At 38.1% G+C, this 25,356-nt stretch overlaps 1 protein-coding gene across 4 annotated transcripts in view; it reads right to left on the bottom strand.

Annotated features, from left to right (window-relative positions):
• Positions 1–15,656, bottom strand: part of LYN (LYN proto-oncogene, Src family tyrosine kinase) — a 56,438-nt gene extending 40,782 nt beyond the window's left edge. Inside the window, exon 1 of one of the 4 annotated variants that reach the window (XM_081952134.1) lies at positions 15,412–15,656. Coding sequence is in view for 2 of the 4 variants with exons in the window: in XM_081952132.1 (XP_081808258.1) it covers positions 15,031–15,207 (177 nt within the window). In the remaining 2 variants the exon portion in view is untranslated. Of the gene's footprint in view, positions 1–15,030; positions 15,226–15,411 lie in introns of those variants that run through there. The other 3 variants (XM_081952133.1, XM_081952132.1, XM_081952131.1) reach the window with 3 other exon arrangements.
• Positions 15,657–25,356: the final 9,700 nt, after the last annotated feature.

The following is a 25,356-nucleotide window of genomic DNA, read 5'->3' as shown; positions in this document are numbered from 1 at the left end:
ATCCAGCTTGTTTGGTAGTCGGAGGGTTCCCCTTTTATAGGGATTGGGCACGCCCCTCGACCAATCAGAGGGATACCTGTTTCCCGCTGTAGGAGCGGACCAGAGGGAAGACTTATCCCGATATATGTTAATATCTAACAAACATCACAAATGTTTAGCTTCGTTGTTTGTGTTGATTGAAACTAAACAAGCCTCATTGTGCCTCAATGCATGCAAATCCTGCCAGGATGAAATACATTTCCACAGGCTATATAACTTGGAACTTTTTCTTAATATAGAGTGCCGTCTATGTCAGGAATCTCAAACTGTCATGTCAACTATATGAGCACTAGTTTATTAGTGTAAAGGCTCTTAGATTCCCATTATATGCTAATTCAAAATCGCTACTGGGTGAAAAATGAAGATTAGCATTAAACATACATTTATAGACACCACCAACCCCCCCCCCCCCCGAAACAGAACTCTGTTTTCACTATTTCTCTTTGTCTACTTACTTGGCAGCCTTTTTCATTAACCAGAATACCATTATTTATTTTGGTTAATAGAGAATAACAACATACTCTGTAACCACACTGGAAACCTGGCAAGATATACCCATTCAGTAAAAGGAACTATGTCTGACAATTTGTGTCCAGTTCTAACCAGAATTAAGAATGTTATTTGGCAAGTTTCTTTAAAGCAAAAAAATGTTGTGTCTTCTATTTGGCATCTCTCAGAAGAGGCTGCAACTCCTGAAGATTTGATTCAAATTCAGTTTACTTATAAAGGAAAGCAGACTAAAAAGTGATTAAATAAGGACAATCTATCACCTAAGGAAATAAATAATCACCACTTGGGGGTTTCTCATTATAACTATGGAGTAGCATGGTGGCTTGGATTTTCAAATTAAATACAAGATTTTAGTCTAAGTCTTGAAGAAATCAGTACCAGTTCTTTGGATTGTGTGTGTGTGTGTGTGTGTGATGAGTATATGTGAGGAGAACTTAATGCTAAGAGTGGCATAAGCAACTTGGGTATATCTCCTAGGAAGACCAGAAATGGTATTCCATCACTGGAATTTGATAAAATTCACTGAGTTTGCTGAAAAATGCCACTATACTGCTGTTGTTGCTGTTTCTTATTTTTTCATTATTGAGGTATCCATATTCTCATTTATTAGTGGTTAATTGTATTCAGTTTTGGTTGCCACAATGTGAAAAAGATGTGGAGACTCTAGAAAGAGTGCAGAGAAGAGCAACAAAGATGATTAGGGGACTGGAGACTTAAACATATGAAGAATGGTTGCAGGAACTGGGTATGTCTAGTTTAATGAAAAAAAGGACTAGGGGAGACATGATAGCTGTGTTCCAATATCTCAGGGGTTGCCACAAAGAAGAGGGAGTCAAACTATTCTCCAAAGCACCTGAGGGTAGAACAAGAATCAATGGGTGGAAACTAATCAAGGAGAGAAGCAACTTAGAACTGAAGAGAAATTTCCTGACAGTTACAACAATTAATCAGTGGAACAGCTTGCCTCCAGAAGTTGTGAATGCTCCAACACTGGAAGTTTTTAAGAAGATGTTGGATAGCCATTTGTCTGAAATGGTATAGAGTTTCCTGCCTAGGCAGGGGGTTGGACTAGAAGACCTCCAAGGTCCATTACAACTCTGTTATTCTATTCCAACTGAAGACAAGGAGTGTCTGAGTGGTCCTGGTTTCATTGCCCTGCTGTCCTCTGCTGTTTGCAGAAGACCCACAGAGTTTTAAAAATAAGAACAGCATATATAACTTATAAATGTGTCCACTGTAATCATTATTATTATTATTTCTAAATACATGAGACATAAATCCAGAGTTATCAGAAATTATCTTTTCTGCCAAATACACTGATATTAAAGTCATACTGATATAATCACAAATAATCAGGGGAAGACATTCAGCTTCTTAGCATTAAGCAATAGCCATCTTTTCTGTGTTGATGCTCCAAGGAATAAAACAAACTTGCTTTAAAGAGGAAATGTCCCTTGCTTATTATTTAAGCAGCAATTTCACCAGTCAGGAGGATCTGAGTCATGCCTGGAAACCCATCACTGTGCAACAGTTGTTGGGGGTTTTTCTGTTCTGTTTGTGAAGAGTGAGGGAGAGTAGTGTCTTGGTAGCATTATCACATACACTTACTGGAGAGGAACAGCTAACAAAATATATTTTCAGCGGAACTAATGGATTCAAATTTGTATAGTTATAAGTTGTAAAAGTAGTCAATATATAAACAGGCGAACAAAATGAAAACCTTATGTTGCACAGATACATCCAGGAAGTATTATAAAGGCATTAATTGCAAGATGTTTTTATATGGTATTTTTTTCACTAAGCAGCATAGCCTAAATTTATTGTAATTCAACAATGCAACGTGCCGTCAAATATAAAGAACATGAAGTCTATATCTAAACAGCAGATAGGGGGAAAAAGAGTATTGATAAAGAAGAATGTTTGTAGGTCAGAATTGAAATGAGGGATCCTGTTAATTTCTAAGCTTGGATGTCTCAAAGGTGCTTTTTTTTCAACAGGTAACTGGATTTTCTGGTTTTTCTTAGAAGATGTTTCGTTTCTCATTCAAGAAGCTTCTGAAGAATTGAAAAAGCTTCTTGGATGAGAAGCAAAATGTCTTCAAAGAAAAACCATAAAGTCCAATTGCCTCTTGAAAAAAGCACCTTTGGGACAACCATGACCTGGATGACTGAGAATCTCTATAGACCTCTGAGCTTGGTTGTTTTGTTGCAGATGTTTTATTACCCAAACATCAAGTGCACTAATTATGTTACCTAGTTTGAGTAATGAAACATCTGCAAGAAAAGAACCAAGCTCAAAAAACTCCAGGACCCCTCGATGAAGAACATATCTGAATTGTTTTATATCAAGTCACATTTTGGGTCAAAAGAACTCTGCACTATGATTTCCTAAAGTTTATGGAAACAATATTTTCCAGAAGTACAATCCCTAATCCAATATAATCCTTTTCCCCTTGGTATTAGAAAAACACTTCGCTAAAATTTAAAAATTATTAATTATTAATAGAATTAAATCTTATACTTTTTATTTGATCTTTGTTCGTAGCTACTATAGACATAAAAAAGATCAATACACGGAGTTACAAAATAAATAACTGTCCAGCTATAATACAGCTACTTCCTTCTCGGAAATTCCAGCAGAATTAAGTGAGGTATGAAAATGAAACAAAATACCTTCTTTGTAATAGACTGATATAATATAATAGGAATGGCTCACCTTTTTATGACTGATGCCATAAATTATCTCTCCCAGTTCTATCTGGAAATGCCAGATTGTGTGCAAATGCTGGACTTTGTAAGATTATTAGTGAGTCATGACCCTCTTATTCATGGCCACAATGACTTTAGAACTACAAGGCCTTCCTCCGGTTCTCATCCCTGATTCAAATATTTCATTAGAATTCTGCTACTTTTGTTTGAAGCATTCAAATGGCACTAAGAAATCATTTCATAACCATACAGAATGGGAAAAGATATTTAATTAATCTTCTATTGAAGGAGGAAGGTTTTTTTTTTAATATAAATGCAAACTATTAAAAACTGTTGTTGGTTATTTGGTTGTTACTGCTGCATAATAAGAGTTATAGGAAAATGTTATGAATACTGTTTCTATGTTGATGTGCTGTTTCTCTTCATTATTCTCTTCCTTTTATATGTCTCTTGTCTTGCTTATTTTTTAAATCAGCCTTTGTTAAATATTATCCCCTTTATTATGCTTTCCATTCCCCTCCCTACTGATTTACATAGCATTAGTAAATGGTTAATCAGTATTGTTAATTTGTGTAGAGGACAACTGGAATATGTGGCATGACTTAAATAATATTTTATAGCTTTTTTTTACTTTAATAACTCTTATTTGGGGGAGAATGCTTTGGTCTTTGAAATGTTTCAGATATAGTATGGATGGTTGTGGTATATGCCTTTTTCTTGGTTATTTAAATTTTAATACTTTGTAATTTCATTTGTAACATGACATTTTAAAAGGTTGGGATTACCAGTTCGGTACAGAGAATTGTTAACTAAATATATAAAGATGGCAACTGAAATTTCTTCATTTTTAAGAACAGACTGACATTGTTCCTAAAGTTAAAAAACTGTTTTAGACACGTCGGGCAAGGGAAATTGATGTGTGTAATAATAACTTTAACATGCAAGTGGTATTGGCATTATATTTAATAAGCTTTTGATGAAAAATGTTGTATTATGAGATCAGTGTACATTCCTGAATTTCTATGGTCCAACCAAAGATTCTTCAGAACAAATAACTATTTATTTTCAACCCTATATATTAAGGGTTGGTTTGTTATCTTTGAGTTAATCTTGATTCCTGGTGACCATTCAAACAGGTTTTAATAGAAATATTTTTGAAAGTGGCTTGCCATTGCCTTTTCCTGTGACGAAGACAGAATGACTGTCCAAAGTCACTCAGATGGAAGGATTCATGGCTAAGGCAGGACTAGACTCCATAGTCTTGTCTGGTGTGATATCTTTAGCCACAGTATCTTATATATACTAAGTTAAAGGGCTATATAAGAGTTGAAGGTTGTGTGAATCAAACTTTGAATCAGAGGTGGGTTGCCCCCAATTTGGTTAACCGGTAGTAGCAGCAGTGGGACGCTCCGCCCACCCGCCTGGACACTTCTGCACATACGCAGAAGTGTTGTGCGGCGCGTGAGAGCGAGCAAACCAATAGTAAAAAGTTTGGAAACCCACCACTGCTTTGGATCCTTATTTAGATAATAGGACATACATATACAGGTAGTCCTCAACTTAAAACATTTTATTTAGTGACCATTGAAAGTTACAACAGCCCTGAAAAAAATGACTGTTTTTCAGAGTTATGACCTTTGCAGCATCTTGATCATGTGATCAAAATTCAGATGCATGGCAACTTATTCATATTTATGAATATTACTATGTCCCAAGGTCATGTGATCACCTTTTGCGACCTCCTGTTAAGCAAAGTCAATAGGGAAGCCAGATTAATTTAACAACCGGGTTATTAATGTATGAACTGAAATAATTCATTTAACAACTGTGACAAGAAAGGTCGTAAAATTGGGAAAAACTCACTTAATAAATGTCTCCCTTAACAGCAGAAATTTTGGACTCAATTGTGGTCATAAGTTGAGGACTACCTGTATTTGGTTCCAGGCTCAACGTCTTTGTCACTGGGCTTGCCTATACTTATTCTGAAGCTTTGAGTGCACGACTCCTCATGTCATGCACTCAAAGCTTCAGAATAAGTATAGAATAAGTCAGTTTATCAGACAGTGTGCTGCAAAGTGTGATGCTGATTAGGGCTGAAAGGAAGTGACCGGCTCAAGATCACCAGGCTGGTTTCTGTATAAAAAGGAAAACTAGAACCTGCAGGTTCTACCTGTTGGTAGTCAAACTTTTCAATTATTAGACCATACTGAAAGAGGGTATATCTACATTGAATTTAATAGCTATTGGCTTGCTGTTCTCATCAATTGAAATATCATGAATCTGGCATACAAAAACATTTTTTGCTAGATAATTTCCTGATAGCGCTTCTTTGATATGTGGTAGAGATGCCTTCAGAGCCACTTTACAGATGTTTATAGATGTTATAAAGTTTGGGGCTTTGAGAAAACTGTTAAATGTACTGCTTAACAGGTACTTTAATGCATCATTTCTGAATGATGATGATTTCATTAAGTAGAAGGAACTGAAAAAGCAGGGTTTTTAAAACTAAGATGACTTGATTATGTCTTGGATATGAAATACTGCTACAGCCTTTATCTTTGGATGAATCATAATTTTTATAAATTATAAACATACAAAGAAGCTACAATCAACCAATGTTAAAGCTCAGGAGGAGAAAATTAAATCTATCTCTTTACACATTGCCTCTATCTCCTAATCAGTGAGCTTTATAATTCCAAAACATTTTTATAACACTAAGACGTGGGTGTCAAACTTGATCAGGTCGCGGGCCGGGGAATGACATATTGCAACATTTTTTGCCTTTGAGGACCTGGGGTGGGTGGGCCTTTGCGTGACCTATCCGGTCCGGCGCCCGTGAGTTTAACAGGCGTGTAGTAAGAAAATGACACTAGGAAAAAGAAGAAATACCTTAAATACAGCTAGTATTTGTCAATCTACTAAGAATATAAAAGATAATGTAAGATATTGTATTGTATGTGAGATTTTGGTGCATTCTCCCATTACCTTATTACAATTTATTGTTTTAATGTTTAAGATGTAATGGATTTTTTTATTATATGTCACCTACAGTCATATTACTGGGATGAATAGTTATATACATTTGATAAACCAAAAATTGATTACAAGATTGATTAGTATTTAGAAAACTTTTATTGTCATATACTTTTAAATGAATTTACAATGTATCGAATTAATTTTGCTGTATTTAAAATCTTGATTGAAATTGGATTGTGGTTTATATATCAGTAATCTTCTTTCATAAGAATCCTGAACATCAAGCTCGAACTTGTTTTTCAAGCACTGGGCCAATGCTCATTTCAAAATCTGTTTGGATTGTGGTTAATGGTTGTAATTTCTTTTGTTTGGCATAAATTAGCCACAGTTAAATAGCTGGTACCTCAACAAGAATTGTTTCAAATCGTGTGGAATATATTTCCTATAATCTTAAAACTACAGATAGTGCTTAACGATTACAACCACAATTGGGATTGGCAACTTCATCACTGAGCAATGCTGTTAAGTTGTATACAAATGTTTGCCATGGGCATTAAGCAAATTACCCACAGTAATTAAGCAAGAGATAATGTGATTGCAACTTGCAATTTTACTGCCAGCTTCTCCACTGACTGATTATTCGAACTCAACTTAAACCTAGTTACATGCAGGATCGCATCCTGCCCCACACATCCCTACGACCAATTCGCTCACACAGAGAGGGACTTCTCCGGGTGCCGTCCGCCAAACAGTGTCGGGGGGCGACACCCAGGAGCAGAGCCTTCTCTGTGATGGGCCCAGCCCTGTGGAATGACCTCCCCCGTGACATCAGGATTATTTCCGATCTCCGCTCCTTCCGTGTACAGTTGAAGACCCACCTCTTTCAATTATCTGGCCTGGCTCAACCGTAATTTTTTCATATTCCTCCTGCCTGTCTTTTTTAAATTTTAAATTTTTATTGTATATTGGGTTTTTATTAAACGGGGTATGTTAATGGTTTTAATTGTCTAAATGTTGTAATCTATTACCTCCTCCGTGCATGTATGCCTTTGTATATATGTATGTTTATATATGTCCTAGTGTACGCCGCCCCGAGTCCTGCCTGGAAAGGGAGCAGCTAATAAATTCAAATTTATTATTATTATTATTATTAACTGTGAAACATGTAAATGGTGTGCATGTGACCATGGAATATTGTGACAGTTGTAAAAACTCACCAATTGCAAAGTGTCCAACTTATGAACCTGTGACCACAGGGATGTTGCACTGTATAAAACTACTTTTTCAGTGTCACCATAACTTCAAACAGTTGCTAATCAAAGTAGTCATTAAGTGATGACCTTCTATAGGATCATATTAGAAAAAAAAAACTATCTGCATGTACAGTATATATTGGATTCTTTAGTGAATTTTGAATAAAAGTTGCTTAAAACCACCTTGCTGTTGGATACACAACTCAAATGTCTGCTATTGTCACATTTAGGATTACTAAAGGACTCTGGATTGATTGCTATGTATTAAAGATGCATATAACCTACTTCTTAGGGCTGGGAGAGTGTGACTGGCCCAAAGTCATCTGGTTGGGTTTGCTCCTGCAGCAAGACTAGAATTCAGTCTCCTAGTTTCTAACCTAGTGCCTGATTCTCATACCTCATAAGGTAGAACCAAATATATTAAAGATCTCCCATAAAATCATTTTTATTGGACCACCAGAATTCAAGAATTAAAATTCATTGGTTATTCTGATGTTAGTCAGAATAGCATATGTGCATGTTTTCCTGGTTTCTATCCCCATTGATAAAAGCTAGTATTTCTCAGAATTCTGAATAATCTTGACATTGTTGGAACCTATTGAGATTTCATCTCCCTTTCTATATAAGGTTTGTGTCTGATGAGTTCATTCAATCAGTTGCTTTAACTTGCTTATCCAATCAGTTTTCAAAACTCATTTGATCACTTGACTAGTTTTATTTTATGTTTTGGGAACACATATAAATAAATGGGAAGAAGAAACAAACTGCCAACAAGTGCTTTTCTCTGCTTTCTATAAAAAAGGGTTTTGTAAATTCTAGTAAGCATTGTTTCTTAAATACAATGGAAACTCTGCAGATGGGTCTCAGAAACTGTTGATTGATTGATTGATTGATTGATTGATTGACTGACTGATTTGGATAGCAAACATTTCAACATCCCCTGACAAAGCGGATGCAATTTTAAGAAATACAACAAAGTTATAGACTTGTAATGCAAATTTGACTATTTTTATATCAGACTAGCAAAAGACACGTGGGACACCTGGAAATATTTTAAGCCATAATATAATAATTTTTCTTGCCTTATATGACATCTGAATCTACAATGTCATATCTAACTACAATGATAACAATATAACAAAATTGTGCTTTGTGATATAACCCTTCCCAATGCAACTATTCATACATATAAACTACCTAAGGGATGCCCATACACTCATGTGAATCACAATTCCGAAGATGGTTTAACAAATTATATGTGAGCTTCCAACCAATAATTTTCCTTTTCCTCAACAAATAATAGGGTCTAATTAATCTGTTTTTTATTTTTACTTTAGTATAAGATCTCTGGACTTCCTTTTTTCCATGCTTGAAGGAAGACACACATATATTGTATATCTAATTTACATATAATGTCTAGCCATAATGTAACCATTATGTTTGAACATAATGTTCAACATTATTTGAAAATTTGATGATAAGGCTATGTATAGATTCAGATTCAAAAAGCAAAATGGAATTCTGAACACAAATGTCCATGCACATAGCAACTGGAAGCACCTTAAATCAATTAAGGTCTTTTCCTATCTTTATTTGGGTACCTTTTGCATAATCTTGGGAGAAGTTCAGTTTTATTTAAAGTACTCCTAACGTGCTACATGGACATTCACATACATTTTAAAAGACATTCTGTCTTCTAAACTTGATAATTACCTAGCTGCATTTGCTAGTTGCTTCAATTGGTTTGTCTGTGAGGAATGCTATCGATAAGATAACAGAAATTATGTGCACTAAAAGTAACCAATCAAAAAGATACTTCAGCACATTATTATATCCCTTAGGTATTTTACATAGCAATTGACTTGCAGTTGTGACTATAGGCAGTGGTGGGATTCAATTTTTTTACTACCGGTTCTGTGGGCATGGCTTGGTGGGCGTGGCAGGGGAAGGATGCTGTAAAATCTCCATTCTCTCCCCACTCCAGGAGGAGATTACTGCGAAATCCCCATTTCCTCCCGATCAGCTGGGACTGATGCGGGAATAGATGGGGGTGGGGCCAGTCAGAGTTGGTATTTACCGGTTCTCCGAACTACTCAGAATTTCCACTACTGGTTCTCCACAACTGGTCAGAATCTGCCGAATACCACCTCTGACTATAGTTGCATACATGGGGTTAAAAGCGAAAAACCAACAATTAATAATAATGGTGCTTAATGACAAACCCAATTCAAACCTTAAGCAAACACAGAAACACACTGACAGTTCACCTAATCTCCAGATCTCATGCTGAAGTCTTCAAAGATTTATGAAATGCTACCCGACTCAGGACCATATTATTCTCTAGGGCAGGGATTCTTAAACCTTCTGCCATTAGATCTCCTTAATGTACATACCTTCCCTAATAACCCAGTAGCAAAATGAATACAACTAAACAATGAAAATGATATAATGAAATTTTACTTTTTACAAAGACATAAAAAAATTAAAATGTTCATACCTTCCCTGGACTCCCAAGGGATAAACCCTTGTTTGGGAAACTCTGCTCTAGGGGAATGATGTTCCAAAGGGCAAATGCTTCGGGCATATTTTCTGGTTCTCCCCCGAAGACAAAGTTAGTAAAAGGATCTGAAGCATGTTCATCCTCTTACATTTGTTAGAATGGCAGAAAAGGATAGGTACCTCTGACCTATGTGGTAAGAACCATATGTTTTGTATTTTCATTTTAACTCACACATGCCTTAATTTTGAATTTAAAGTTTGTGAGGCGCACCATTAAATAAAAGGACGCTTCCCACTGCAAAATAACTTTCACATAAAAAACAAATATACATTATTGATGTAATGTGTTGGAATCCAGGATGGCAAGACTGAAAGATAAAAAGACTTATACAAATATTTAATTTGTAAATGTCTACTTACAAGTTGCTTTCAAAGTTTACATTTCCCAAAGCAATTGCACTGATTACTGGTTCATTCAGAGGAAAGAGAAAAACAGACATAAAGAATAGGTTGTAAAAATTACACCAGCAACTATAAAGGTAGTCCTCATTTGATGACCTCAGTTGTGACTGGCAACTTTGTAATTTAAACAAAATGCTCCTGAAGTGAAAATGTATTTGTCTTATAATTTTACTCCAGTTTTCCTTTGCTTTCCAAACCCACAAAAGTTGTAAATGCAAAAATTCATTACAAATTTACTTTTTCCATCCTAAGGGCGAATGGTTGCTAAACAAGGCATTGGCTAAACAAGGACTACCTAAAAAGACTTGTGCTTTTCATAGAGCCAAGGATTAGATCTTTGTGAAAAATCTTTCTGAAAGATATTTCCCATACCCACAATTGAAAAAATGGAATTCTTAATGGGACAATCTAATATTCTTTGTGACTGGAATGTATACCTTCTCCATCGCTTTACCGTATTGAGGTATATTAGCAATCAATAGGAAAAAAGATGTATCTTCACAATATTTGTGATCAGGGCTATATTTGGGCTTTCAGTACTATGTTGCAACATGCCCAAAGAACAAAAAAGAAAATATTAAACAACAATCTAAACAACTGTGGCTATACTTAAGGAAAATTAGAAAGATATATTATTTTTATGATCTATACTTAGCAAGCCTACATGTTTTAGTGACAAAGAACTTAAAATAAATTTATCTGAAACACTGGATTTCCTGCTGGTGTTAACATGCAATAATGAAACTTCAAGAAAAGGAAGTATGAAAAATATTATCCACACACACTTTCTTTAGTAACCGGGTAGCTTTACAGTTCTTCAGTCACAATATCCACACTATAATATGGCAGCTGTAGACATTTTTGAATTAGATACTTTTCTTTTTTTTAAAGGCAAAACTTCATTTTTAATTGAAACTCAAATACCTTAAGCATTTCATTTACATAGCAGCCCATCTCATAAATATGATTCTGGACAGTGGGTCATAAAAAACACTATAAACCAGTGGTTCTCAACCTGTGGGTCGGGACCCCTTTGGGGGTCGAACGACCCTTTCACAGGAGTCACCTAAGACCATCGGAAAGCACAGATTTTCGATGGTCTTAGGAACCGAGACCCAATTTGATGGTTGGGGGTCACCACAACATGAGGAACTGTATTAAAGGGCCGCGGCATTGGGAAGGTTGAGACCACTGCTATAAACAAATAAAAATAACCATTAAAAACAATTCAACACATACAGTAAATAAGACAGTGAGAGAATGGAGCAACATACTACACACAATGCAACCACCTCATGGGCTCCCCAATCTTGCTGGGGGAAAAAACCAGGTTTTGAAAGAATTCTAGAACCCCAATAGGGCTGGAGCTAATGTCACTTTGGGGCAAATGATGTTTAGTAAATTCCACTGCAGAAAAGGCCCACCTCCTGATTCCTATCAGATGTCACAAGTTCAGATGTGACTTGTAATATGTCCCTCCTCTCAAACCTTATGGTATCGTTGTTAACATCATAGATTGTAACAGACTATTTATGATGCTTATTTCAAAGCATTCACGTTTTTAAAGTAATGATTATAGATGCTTTTCAAACTCTTAGCAGGAAATGGCATAATCTTAAGTATCTGAAATGTGGCAGATATCAAAAAGTGCCTTGCTATGAACTCCAACAGTGAACTTTTTTGGTTGTTTAGGCACATCGGAAAGTTTGAGAGACTAGTATAGGCATTTTCACAAAATGTCTTGAAAAGGGTTAAAGGATTTTAGCTGGGATTTCAGAGAATCCTGGGATTTCATGAGAGAACTAGAAACCTAGAGAATGGTTTTATTAATTAACCATGTAATTTTATTCTCCAAAGCACTCTCTGAATATTTGGTGGTCTGGCAAGTGACAGAGACCTGAATAGTGACAGATGTCTGAACATTTTTACTGATAGAAATTATATTTATTAAATGTACATGCCATCATTCTCATTACTAGTGTAACTCCATGTCTCCATATATTGCTTGGGTTTCTCTTTAACAGAATATATCTTGCTGAAATTAAGAAATTCTCAGCTCTTTCATATGATATGTGCCTATCCTTAATTATCTAATAATTAATACTTACATTCATATCTTGCAATGGTTTCATTGCGCTAACTAAACAAAACAAGTATTAATCATGTGGATTTTTTTCCCTCCTTTTCTTCATATTGAAAATTTGTCACATTTTATAAAAAGTTGCATAGAGACATAGAGTCACTCTGGCAGTGAGACCGGTGGCATCTACATTTAATAAATAAATATAATGTTCATCAGTAAAACAAATGAACAAAACATTGTATTCCAACATACCGGTATATATGGAATAATCAACATAGCAGCAATTATGTACATCCCTTTAAGCCTAAATTTGCATGCATCAGACGTGGAGGAGGAGGAGTGGGATAGGAACTATAAAGTCATGGTTTGGCTGGAACATTCTAGCCACAAAAATGCAATTGCCTCTTTTTATCATCCTGACTTCTCTGTATGCAATGTATGCAAGGACACTCCAAATTGCCCTTTTACCATTAACCTTTTGTAACTAATTTCTTCTTAGAACTGGAAGCTACCTTGATGCGGTACATTCTGTATAAACATATTCTTATTAATATGACATGAATTTGAAAATAGTAATTCACTTATCTAAGGAGTAAACTAAGAATAGGCAGAGTGTGATTTGGAATCATGACTGATTAAGCAATTTGTGAGACAACACTATTTATTCTAAAGGCTACTACTGTCTACTTATAAGCCTTTCTAGTGAACACAAATGGATTGTAACTACACAAAATATATACTATGCTGTCTTTGTTCATTGAGGCATCAAATGTTTCAAACATATGCACACAAGAATATCAACCCTACTCCAAATTTGATTTTTTTTTAAATTTAATGACTTAAAAACGAGGAAACAATTTCCCCCTGATTCAAGTTACAAAGAAAATCCTTTTAAGAATAAAATCAATTAAAAGTTTATTTGTCCAGCATTATAAGTAATTGTTCAACATTCCATTTTGAGTAATCATTAACTTTGCTTGTATCAGAAAGCTATAAAAACAATGGATGAGAATGCTAAATAGTAAACAACTATTCAGATAGCCATATCAAGATTTTGAAATAAGAGAAAATCAATGAGTAACAAAACAGAAGTATATTGTTAATATGAATACCCTATATTAAGACTGTAGTTTTTCAAATTCTTGAAGTATCTAGATTCTAGAACATCCTAACAGGTAAATAAGGATACAATTGAGGAACTGAAGACAGTTAACTTCAACTGCTCTTCTAGATATTTTTTAAAAAAACTTGCTATAATGAATATTAATAAGAAAAAAGAACATTGTATCATAATCTTGTAGCAATAATTTAATTAAAATATTACTAATATCGAAGAGCAGCTCCATTATTATTAAACTGCACAAGACAGTAACATATTATGCTCACAAGTATTATCCGATTGAGGAAAACAGCTAATAGTATCTCTAAGTGGCAGAAATAGATAATATCTGATATGGTTTATATTGGTTAAAATATTGAATCAATTGTGTCATACCAACTTTTAATAAGACTAAAAATGTAGTGACACTTGAAAAACATTCTGAAAAGAGGGAAAATGTCTGTCAAAATTAAACAACTGAATTGCATAAATTTACTTCCCTATAAAATGATGGATAGAGGAGCTATTGTAATAATAGTACTGACTTCCTTTCAGCTAATGCAACTGTAACATAGCTGGTATACAGATAAAACTTCCTCTCAGGGTCAGCTGTGTAAACTGCCCATTTAGTAGTGCACTTCCTCTTTTTTAAAAGAACTGTTCAGCATACAGTTCAAACTGCAGAGCATTAAGAATTTAATTAACAAAGCAGGAAATGGCACTATGTTGTAAATGATTTGAGAGCTTTATTAAAAATATGTATTTGTACCCCTTTGCTAATGTTGTCATTATTCAATTCTACAAACTACTGAAACAATTTTATCTTATCTGTGCCAGACCAAACTCTATATGAAAGTGCATCCGAAGCATTCCTAAAGAATAATACTGTATAAAATAATGTCTAGACTACTGGATCCCAGATTCAAATCCTAGGTTTGCCCTGAAGCAAAGTTCAGAGACTCAAGTCACCTTCTCCCAGCCTTGTGGCATTTTTTCAATGATCAAATGAGAAGACAGAAAAGTAGGCAACTTGCCTTGTCCTTCTGAAATAAAGGTGAGACATAACCTTAGCTAAGAAATACTTACAAATTAAATCAGATATGTTTGTCAATGGTTTTTTAAACTAACCCATTTCTTTTAGGTTTGCAGGCTTCACAGTCATACAATGTCTAACCCAACTAACATCTAACAGTCTGGAGCAAATTTGGTTGGGGATCTTCCCACTGCCTCTAATTTCACAATATATAAATACTAATATCATAGGTTAATTAAATTATTGTAGGCTAGATTGTCTGTCTAACTTGGGATAATTTCAAGAGATCTTCAATATCTTGTACGGGCAAAGCTTCTTAAATAAAAGAAAATAGATGGAGAGATAATGCATGCATAAGTATACAGTACCAAAATCAAGCGTTGGGTGAATTTAACAATAGATTCCTTAGATTCTTGAGAGGCAATGGGCCCGGACACCCTTTCAACTGTCAATTTCATCGGAGAGCAAAATCCCCCTTTACTTATCCCCCAGCGCCCCACATCAGTCAGAAGGAAATCCGTCAGAAGCAACGACCCACTCTTCATAGATAAGGCAAATTATCACTGAACAAAGCAACAGCCCAACTAATCCAAGCCACTTCAAGTCGAACCGGACGGGTAGAAAGATCCGTGGTCTGATCAAAGGAAGTTCCACAGACTCCAGTAAAACCAAACCATCTCCCAGGACAGGAAGGGAGAAAGCGGCCGCCAAAAGCCCCTTAAAGTGGTCGGAAAAGAAGAGGGACTTACTTTCCTGAGTTTGGAGAGTTGAACTCCACACCAATTAAGTCCACCGTTTCTTCAGCCCGGAGGCTGGGGAAAAGGAGAGCGAGCCCGCAGCCCAGAAGGAGCCTCTCTGAGAACGCAGTCGCCCAGTTTTCGGAACTTAAAAACAGGGGAAGTGAAAACCTAGCCAAGAAGAACCGGCGAGGCTCATTCTCGCCTAGCCAGTCCCGCTGCGCTGCAGAGAGGAACCTCGGGCTCCTTGCAGAGGCTACTGTGCGCTCCGGCTTTACTTCCTGGTCGTGGGCAATTTGCATAGTTTTTCTGGAAAGGGCGCGCGGGAGGGGTGGGGGCTGCTGTGGGTGAAAAGAGAAGTAAAGAAAATGTGGGCATTTTCCAAAAAAGAGGCGGGCGGAACCGAACTTGCAAAAAAAAAAAAAAAGGTTGTGCTTTAGCGTCCTCGGAAATGGACGCAAGCCACCGGCTGCGGGGGAGGGGTGCGTGCGGGTCAGAGGTTCGGCTTTTGGGCTCAAGTAAAGCCGATGGGTAGAAGGCGCTTCCTGGCTTCGTAAAAGAGGGAACGGATTGGGATGAAACTGCAGTGAAACGGCGAGTCAAACCCGAATGGATTTGTCCCTTCAGTTTTCCTCGCCCCTTTTATTCCGATTTGGTCTCGAAGCCTCCGGATTACAGTTCCTAGAATTTCCATGCAATGTGAACTATGTAATACAGGAATTTGAAGAGTCAGAGTATATATCTGCCGGGGGAAAGTTCTGTTGAGGTCAGTGAGGTTATTCTCAGGGGAGAAAAGATAATCACAACTGTCCCTCCTGGCAAATGTTTTATCAACTGGTTATTTTTAGGGGTATTGTTTTTAATATTGTGTCTATTTTAGGGGTTTAAAACTTATATTTATATTAACTTTGTACAGTTCTTTTAATTACATTTTAACCTCCTCCATGCCAACTGTACATATTTAACTTTTTATTGTATTTTGTTATATTCTGCACAGACTGTACACCGCCCCGAGTCCCTTTTGGGAGAGGGGGCGGTCTAGAAGCATTAAATATAAATATAAATACAAAAAAAAAATCACAGCCGCAGGTATTTTAGTGGGCTAAACATTCATTTCGGTTCAACTGTATGAATGCTAAACTATATATTGGCCAGTCAATAAGGGTTAACCTTTCTTGTTGCTTTTGTGAAGGTAACTATGAAGCTCGTTTGTAATTCAATCATTAGCTTTGGTTACACCGCATCTCTGCTTAATTTATATGTACCTATCCACATGCTTACAACAGAAGAGGAACGTGAGAATTGGTAAACCAGATCTACAGATGGAGGTAGTTTTTTCTTCTTCATGTACTCCTGTGTCTTCTCACCAATTACTTTTTAAAAGGGGAAATGTAAAATTAGTCTTACAAGGAAGACAAATGCCATTAGCTTTTAAAATAAAGACAAAAAAGTCTTAAATAAAGACAAAAAAGCACAGTATAGTATTTAATCTGACAAAGACCCCTTTTTTAAGGGGTTTTATTTGATAGTATTACATTTTGCAATCACTTAATCTCACCTTTATTTTTCATAAATAACTCATGCAGCAAACAAACCTTACTCCTTACTCTGCCTAAATTCCCCACAACAAAAAATCTCTGGGGTGAGTTGGGCCGAATGTGACTAACTCAGAGTCACCCAGTTAGCTTTCATACCTAAGGTGGGATTAGAATTCGTGGTCTGCTGGTTTTTAGCCTGGTGTAGAGTAAATGGGCTATTGATGGTCATCATTTCAGGGAAAACATAAAAAAGCAGCATTTTACTATGAAAGGCCATAATGGCCCTAACCTGGTGTTAGTTAAAATGTATTAAGAGAGCTTTGTAGTATTTGGGGCTATGATAATTTGTGTATATTTCCAAAGGTGTATTCATAGAAAAGACAATCAGAGAATGGCTTTCAGTTATGTGCTCCTTGGAAGTGTATCAGAGACTCTGTTTTCAAATACTTAACTTGGTTAGTTTTCATCATTACATGTTGTGTGAATCTAACCATTGTGGTTTTTAAATAGTTAATACAGTGTTTGACTGCTAACAATTGTGTCATATTGAGCCAACTACAGTTTAGAAAACTCTGAATGCAATCAGTTTATGAATTGTAACTTTTATCTCATGCATCTTGACAATTTTCTTGCTTTCTTCAGATTGCTTATTGAATAATGCTGAATTGGCTTTCTTAAACTCCATCCAGTTTATTTTTGCATTGTAGCACCCAGAATTTCCAGGTGGACTTTGATCTTAAACAAACTAATAAACTGCTATCTTGTCTAACTTTGGAATATATGAAGCTGAATCTTGGCATAGTGGTTATTATATGTACTAGTTTATATCAACATTTGTTGCCCTGTTCCCCAGTACAGAGGGTAGAAATTTACCTAATCTTGGCATAAACTATTCCAAAAAAAATGAAGCAATAAAAACTTTTGAACAGATTTGCTCAGTTTTTGGTATTGCCAATGAGACAAGCCATTCCAATTAAAATGTGACTCCCTCTTCTTTGTGGCAACCCCTGAGATATTGGAACACTGCTATCATGTCTCCCCTAGTCCTTCTTTTCATCAGACTATACATACCCAGTTCCTGCAACCGTTCTTCATATGTTTTAGCCTCCAGTCCCCTAATCATCTTTGTTGTTTTTCTCTGCACTCTTTCTAGAGTCTCCACATCTTTTCTACATCGTGGCGACCAAAACTAAATGCAGTTTTCCAAGTGTAGCCTTACCAAGGCATTATAAAGTAGTATTAACACTTCACGTGATCTTGATTCTATCCCTGCCTAGTACTTTTGCTATATGTTCTAAGTCTTTACAAAAATAAAGATCTTCACCTGAATTGAAAATAATCTATCTATCATAAGAATAGTATGGCTTTGGGACTTCCGGTTCCGGCGGCTGATGGCGATGGGCAAGTCTTGCTCGCCCCGCACTTCCCCGGTGGACTCCCCCACTCCTTGGGGGGCACAGGATGCCCCGTAGAGGCTCCTGCCGGAGGGGAGGCACCGTGGGGGATCCCTGGATTGGCGGCGGCCGGCGGGGGGCCCCCCGCCTCACTCCAGGCACTGGGGAGCACGATGGGGAGAAGCTCCGGCGTCTTCGCTGTAAGGCTATGCGGAGAAAAAGAGAGCAGAAGGACGCGGGTGCGGTGAGGCGTAAACTCCCCTCCATTCCCCTTACCAAGTTGAAGAAAACTGTCAGCAGTTTAAGTTTTTTCCTTTCGGCTTGATTTGGAGAGGCACGGCTGGAGGGAGGGGGATTTACCCCCCCCTCGGACAGGCGGCTTGAAACAATTCTACTCTCAGCCCCAGGGGAAGGAGGAGGAGGAGAGCCAACCAATGATGTCACGCCCTTACTAAGTGAATTTTCGGATTTAATCCCATAACATAATGATGATCTGGAAACTTTGGGAACTTTGAACTTTGAAAACTTTGTTTTTGCCTCTAAACCCGAAGCTGGCAGGGCAAGATGGCACACTTCCGTTGTCTTTATGAACTGTGAAACCTGACTCCACCTTTAAAACTTCAGGCTTCCGGTCTTTGTCTCCGTGCTACTCAGATAAATCTCTTGTTGATTGCTTTCTTTTGAACTCCCTGGAGTGAAAAACTTTGCTCTATTGCCAGGGTGATTAGAAAAAAATCCTCTTCTGCCTGGACCTTTTGTCTCCTGGACTCTCCTGGCTGTTCTGCCTCTCTGACTGATCATTCTCTCTACTGATTGAACTCTTTACTCCATAAACAATGTCACCCAAAAAACCACCTCCTAGAAAGCCTGGCTTTGCTGCCTCTGCCCCGACATCTGCAACCTCCAGTCCAATTTGAGAGAATGTCCTTTTACCTTAGATTTCAAAACGTGATGGAGGCAGATGATGAAAATATAAGGGACATCATGACAAGTATTTTGGCTGAATACATCCAGAAAGAGAAACAACAGATGGGGTGGGAAATAGATCTGGTTTATAGAGTGAACTCAGCCTACGCTAGAACACATAATGTACCCAGGGAGGTACACATTAAATTTCTCAGAAAAAGTACAAGAGATGAAATTCTGAGTGCACAAAGGGGGCAAGCCTTGACATACCAAGATAGGGAGATAACCATTCTGAAACAGATCCCCAAGAAAGTGAGGGAAAAAAGAAAAAGCTATTTGCAATTAGCGAATAAATTATACCAGAAGGGGGTGTGGTTCAGATGGCTGATGCCTGAAGGTATGCTAATATTCTGGGAGGAGACAAGAGTTAGAATTAATACACCCATAGAGGCGCAGGCGTTTATGGAAAAAAAACAAAGTACTCCTAGAAAAACCAGATGATCCTTCAACAGACATACAGGACACGGGAGGGGCCGGAGCTCTGTTGGCGGGGGGAGATGGGGCAATACCGAGAAAGCTCAGATCACAAAAATGAGCAAGAAAATCCACCTGATATAAACTGATCGAAATTACTAATTGAATTTATATGCTGACCAGTGACGTGCAGTCAGGTGAGGCAAGTGAGGCACAGCCTCACCACTCTCATCATGAAAAAAAAAAGTAAAAGGAAAAAGCTGAGCTAGTTACTGCTTCACCGTGGATGACTCTGCTTAACTGTCAAGGAGAGAAGCAACTTAGAACTGAGGAGAAATTTCCTGACAGTTAGAACAATTAATCAGTGGAACAGCTTGCCTCCAGAAGTTGTGAATGCCCCAACACTGGAAGTCTTTAAGAAGATGTTGGATAGCCATTTGTCTGAAACAGTATAGGGTTTCCTGCCTAGGCAGGGGGTTGGACTAGAAGACCTCCAAGGTCCCTTCCAACTCTGCTATTGTATTGTATTGTATTGTATAAAAAAAGCTGGAAAAAGTATGTGTGGGTTGGAGGGAGGGGGAGGAATTCAAACTTCATCCTCCTGGTGCTGTGCAGGGCTTTGGGCAAAGGCTGGAGGGAAGGACCCTGGCTCGCTTGTGCTCTCCCTCCCCAAGAGTAGTTTGATTGCAGGCAGAGCCACGTTGTGGGGCCAGTGTGTGTGCTACAGCATGGCTCTTTGCCTGGCTTCCTGCCTCCTCCTGTGGTGTCCTCACTGGTGCTCTCCCTCCCCAAGTGTAGTGACTTCCTCCCCAGGCCCCCATTCATTTCTCTCTCTCACACACACAGCTGGATAAAACTATATAAAAATCTAGCCCAGCTTCACTGATTACAAGTTTGAAAAGGCAACATGGCTCCGCCTGCAATCAAACTACACTTGGGGAGGGAGAGCACAAGCGAGCACTGAGGAGACCACAGGAGGAGGCAGGAAGCCAGGCAAAGAGCCATGCTGTAGTACACACACTTCCCCCAGCCTCTTTCTTTTGGAAGGCTCGGATCGGCTCCCCTCTGGCTTCTCTGTCTCTCCTCTCACCCCAGCCTGCCAGCAGGAGGTGGTGGGTGGGCTTTATTGTGTTCCAGGCATTTCCCACCCAGACAGCAGGCTGCATTTGCAATGGTGGAGGTGTTTGGGAAAGGCAGCAGGGGAATGGGGGGGATGGCAGAGGAGCTGCTTTCAAGCCACTGGAAAAGATATCCAATCCAACTTTTGTGTGTGGGGGGGTTTGTTTGAGAGTGAGTGAGAGAGATAGTCCAATCCAACTTCTGTGGGTAGGAGAGATAGTCCAATCCAACTTCTGTGTGTGTGTGTGTGTGTGTGTGTGTGTGTTTGAGAGAGAGGGAGGAAGGAGGGGAAGGAGAAGAAAAAGAAAAAGAAAGAAGGAGCAAAGGAGAAAAACAAATGCTGTCGCTTTAAATTGGAACTGAGCATGCCTGGCTGTGGAATTCTGGGAGTTGAAGTCCACAAGTCTAAAAATATTTGAAACCCAGCACTGTGTCAGTGCCTCACCAGTCATAAACCTCACCGAACGTCACTGATGCTGACCATATGTTACTATTTAGTAATGAATTTTGTGTAAATGTATACTATGAGTATGGAGGGAGGGGGCACCTACCGCACATCGCAACTGCCAAAATTTGTAACCTTTCCTTTACCCTTTTCCCTTGTAAAATGTTTAAAAAACCAATAAAACTTTGTTTAAAAAAAAAAGAATAGTATGGCTTTAAGGAACTGTTTGTAAGCAAATACCTGTTAGTTAGCTGCACTTATTAAGCTTAAGTTATACTATACATATTGACTCTCCATTTCTGTGGGATGCTTATTGCTGTTTGAAATGATGCTTCTATGTGTGTTTTGTTGTATTCCTGGATAAAATTACTTCTTTGTCATTTGAAGTGACTTCACTGTGGACCTTGGGCTGCAACAGCATAGACCAATGATGGCTAATCTTTTTGTCATCACCGAAAGCATGACTGCACCAATAATGTAATGCGCCCACCTTCCCCCATGGGCACGTGCGCATGACACCCTGCACTCCCCCTGTCCCCGTGCATGCACATGTGAACCCCATGCCCCATTTTGGGCCTAGCAGGCCTCCCTGCAGCCTCCTGGGACAAAACATGGGCTGTGGGAAGGGGAGTGCCAGCCCCCGGCCCTCCATGCATGTGTGCACGTCCCCCCACCGCTCCCATGCATGCGGGGCAGAGACCTGAAAATCAATTGGCCATCAGGAGGCACACACACATGCTCGGTGGAGCTGTGCTTGGATGACGGCTTTCATGCCCACAGAGAGGGCTCTGTGTGCCATCTGTGGCACGCATGCCATAGGTTCGCCATCACGGACACAGATGAGGAGCACACAGGGTTCAGGAAGTGCTACCCAGATCTCTAAGTGATTCAACATTCCATTGTTGATATGCATAGATGTCAAACAAAGTTAGCTTATCCTTATTGACATTTGTTTTATATTGGTATATCTTTGTTTTAGTCTTTATGTTTCATTCACGCAGTGCCAGTTGAAGTGATATAAGAGAACTTGGCTTAATTCCACCATTAATTCGGATACCTATGGAAGCTGAGAGATCAAATTTGATTTCATAAGAATAAATACCAGGGGTCACTGGTTCTATACATAGATTATTAGCTATGGTAGTATATGCCAATGTTGAATTCTATGTTGGAGAAGGTTACTGATCAGAGAGTACATCACCAACTGCAACCATTATAAATCTTTGCCAGGCCACGGCAAACCATCATTAGGTCCTATTATCTGTCAATCCAATTATCTTTTGGATTCAGACATTGCATTAAACTGAACTAAACAATCACGTCATGTCAAGATGTATCCACATCTTTTCTACATCATGGCGACCAAAACTGAATGCAATATTCCAAGCGTGGCCTTACCAAGGCATTATAAAGTGGTACTAACACTTCACGTGATCTTGATTCTATCCCTCTGTTTATGTAGCCTAGAACTGTGTTGGCTTTTTTGGCAGCTGCTGCACACTGCTGGCTCATATTTAAATGGTTGTCCACTAGGACTTCAAGATCCCTTTCACAGTTACTACTGTTGAGCAAGGTACCAGCTATACTGTACCTGTGCATTTCGTTTTTGTTGCTATATGTAGAACCTTACTCTTTTCACCATTGAATTTCATTTTATTAGATAATGCCCAATGTTCAAGTTTGTCAAGATCCCATGCTCTGCTGCTAAAAATCAATATTGAACAATAATTGAGAAAGAAAATGTAGTTGCATCTTTGTTTTTTTTAAAAAAATACTTTTATTTGACATTTTCCAAACATTAAAATCACTATTAGACTTTTACAGCTTTCTATTATCGGTATTTCTTTTTCCTGATTTCGGGTTTTCCATTTTCCATTCTATTATCTTATACATATTCTTCTTTGTTTCATTCTTTCTCATTTTCACATATACATCTATATGCAATATTTCCATCTCTATTGCTTTCTAAGTATATGCCATCTTTATTCATTGTGTTTGCTATGTGTTCCTTATGCATTGATTTTACATCTCTTTTTGAGCCAGTTATACCACCTGTTCCATATCTTGTAGTACTCTATTTTCTCTCTATCTCTTAGTTCTATCGTTAGTTTGTCCATTTGTGACCATTCTAGCACTTTTTTTTAATGATTTCTGCATTTAAGGGAATGGTTTTTTGCTTCTAACTTTGGGCAAATGAAATTCTGGCAGCAGTGATTATATGAAGCATTATATATTGGATATCTTACTAATATTTTTGTATTATTCCTAGAAGAAACAGCTCAGGGTTCATGTCAATTGTTTGTTCTGTTATTTCTTCTAATCATTTTTGAATTTTTGTCCAGAATTTTTTGATTTTTGGATATATAGTTCCAATTCTAGTTTTAAACAAATAGCTACACAGTAAATTAAATCTATACAGGACTTTATATAATTGCATCAGGTTACTTAGATTGCAGAGATTTCCAGAAACTTAGAAAGTTCTTTTTCCTTGTTTTTACTGTTGCATCAGCTTCTCCTCCCTTAACATCCAGGATGTTGCCTTCTATCTATTTAGCACAGTCACTATCACGTTCTCTCACTTCCCCTACCAGATTGAATCTCCACTATCTTCTTCCCAGGCAGAAGCTTCTTGTAGTTTGTTCTTTCCTTTTCTGCAATCTACAATGTTTAGTCCCAGTCTAATCACAATCTCAGCTCGTGTTCCTTCTGCCTGTGGTAATTCTCCAGCAAGCTCAAGCCGTCAGTACATTTCCTCCATTCCTTCTCTGAATGTTAACTCCGTTTTCTCAAGGTTTCGCTCCCACCGCTAAAGTGCCGCTTTTTTCCTCCTTGGAGATTCACTCACCCATCATGCTGTAGGTTCACACTTCCTGAGAGTCACATCAGCATTTCATTCCAACTCCTCAAAATTCACCGATACTTTCAGCTGTTTCCTTCTTCTTGCTTCCTTCTCAATTTAAAGGGCTGTCATGCCTCCGGATCTGGCTGTAAAGGCCAGTCTCTCCCACACTGGATTTGAGAGGATTCTCCTACTATAACAGTGGATCGCACTTCTCCCTGTTATTCTTCGAGTTTCCCCTCTCTGTCGCTGGTCCCTTCAAGACCCAGCTCTGCCTTTGCAAGCTGCCTGGCACGGAAAATCGGGCAGAAAGAACAGAGCCATGTTCTTCTGCTCCACACTGGCGTGACTCCACCCTGGAAGTCCCATAGTTGCATCTTTGATACGTAATTCGAAGATGACACTTTCATATCTCCATTTAGAATTGGGAGAAATTCCCTTCTGAAATGTTGAGAAACCAATAGGTTCAAAGCATTATATTCATAGGACAAAGTATCAAATAAATTTCTAATTGATTTTAAAATGAACTGATACTTTTGTTCATATCACATATTCAAAAATGCTATGTTGTATGAGCATGTGGTTGGGAGATGAAATGAGGACAATTTCTCTAGGCCCCAGCCATGGAAGAAGCACTATCTAAATACCGTATTTTTCGGAGTATAAATGCACCTTTTTCCCTCAAAAAAGAGGCTGAAAATCTGGGTGCATCTTATACATCGAACACAGCAGTTTTACCTCCCGAAGCCCCTCCCCTTCACAAAAATACCCTTATGGAGGCTTTCAGAGAGCTCCTGGGGGGAGGGCAGAAATGAGCCAAAAACAGGCCATTTTTCTGCCCGCCCCGGCCCCCAGCAGCACTCTATAAGCCTCCATAAGGCTATGCATGCAATTTTTTTGACAAAAAACAGGCCCGTTTTCGCAAAAATGGGCTGTTTTTTGCTCATTTTTTATCTTTTCACACCCCCAGGAGCACACTGCAAGCCCTCCAAGGCTATTCATGCCTTTTAGTTGAAAAAAAACGGGCCCCTTTTTGCGAGGTTTGCAGAGTGCAAAAACTTTTTTTTCCTTTTCGAAAGCTCTTTAACTGATTGATGAGAATAAGATTGATCAAGTTTAGAATTAGATTAGAATTAGATTGATCAAGCAAAACCAAGCATTTAATAGTGAGTGCCATACCATGTGCATGAATCATACAAGTGGCAAGAAAATAGGGGCAGTCAGGCATAACACAGGTTATGT

The sequence above is a fragment of the Natrix helvetica genome (genome assembly GCF_964273705.1).
Source record: "Natrix helvetica genome assembly, chromosome: 4".
Lineage (NCBI taxonomy): Eukaryota > Metazoa > Chordata > Lepidosauria > Squamata > Natricidae > Natrix > Natrix helvetica.
This window is presented reverse-complemented; position numbering and strand designations above follow the sequence as displayed.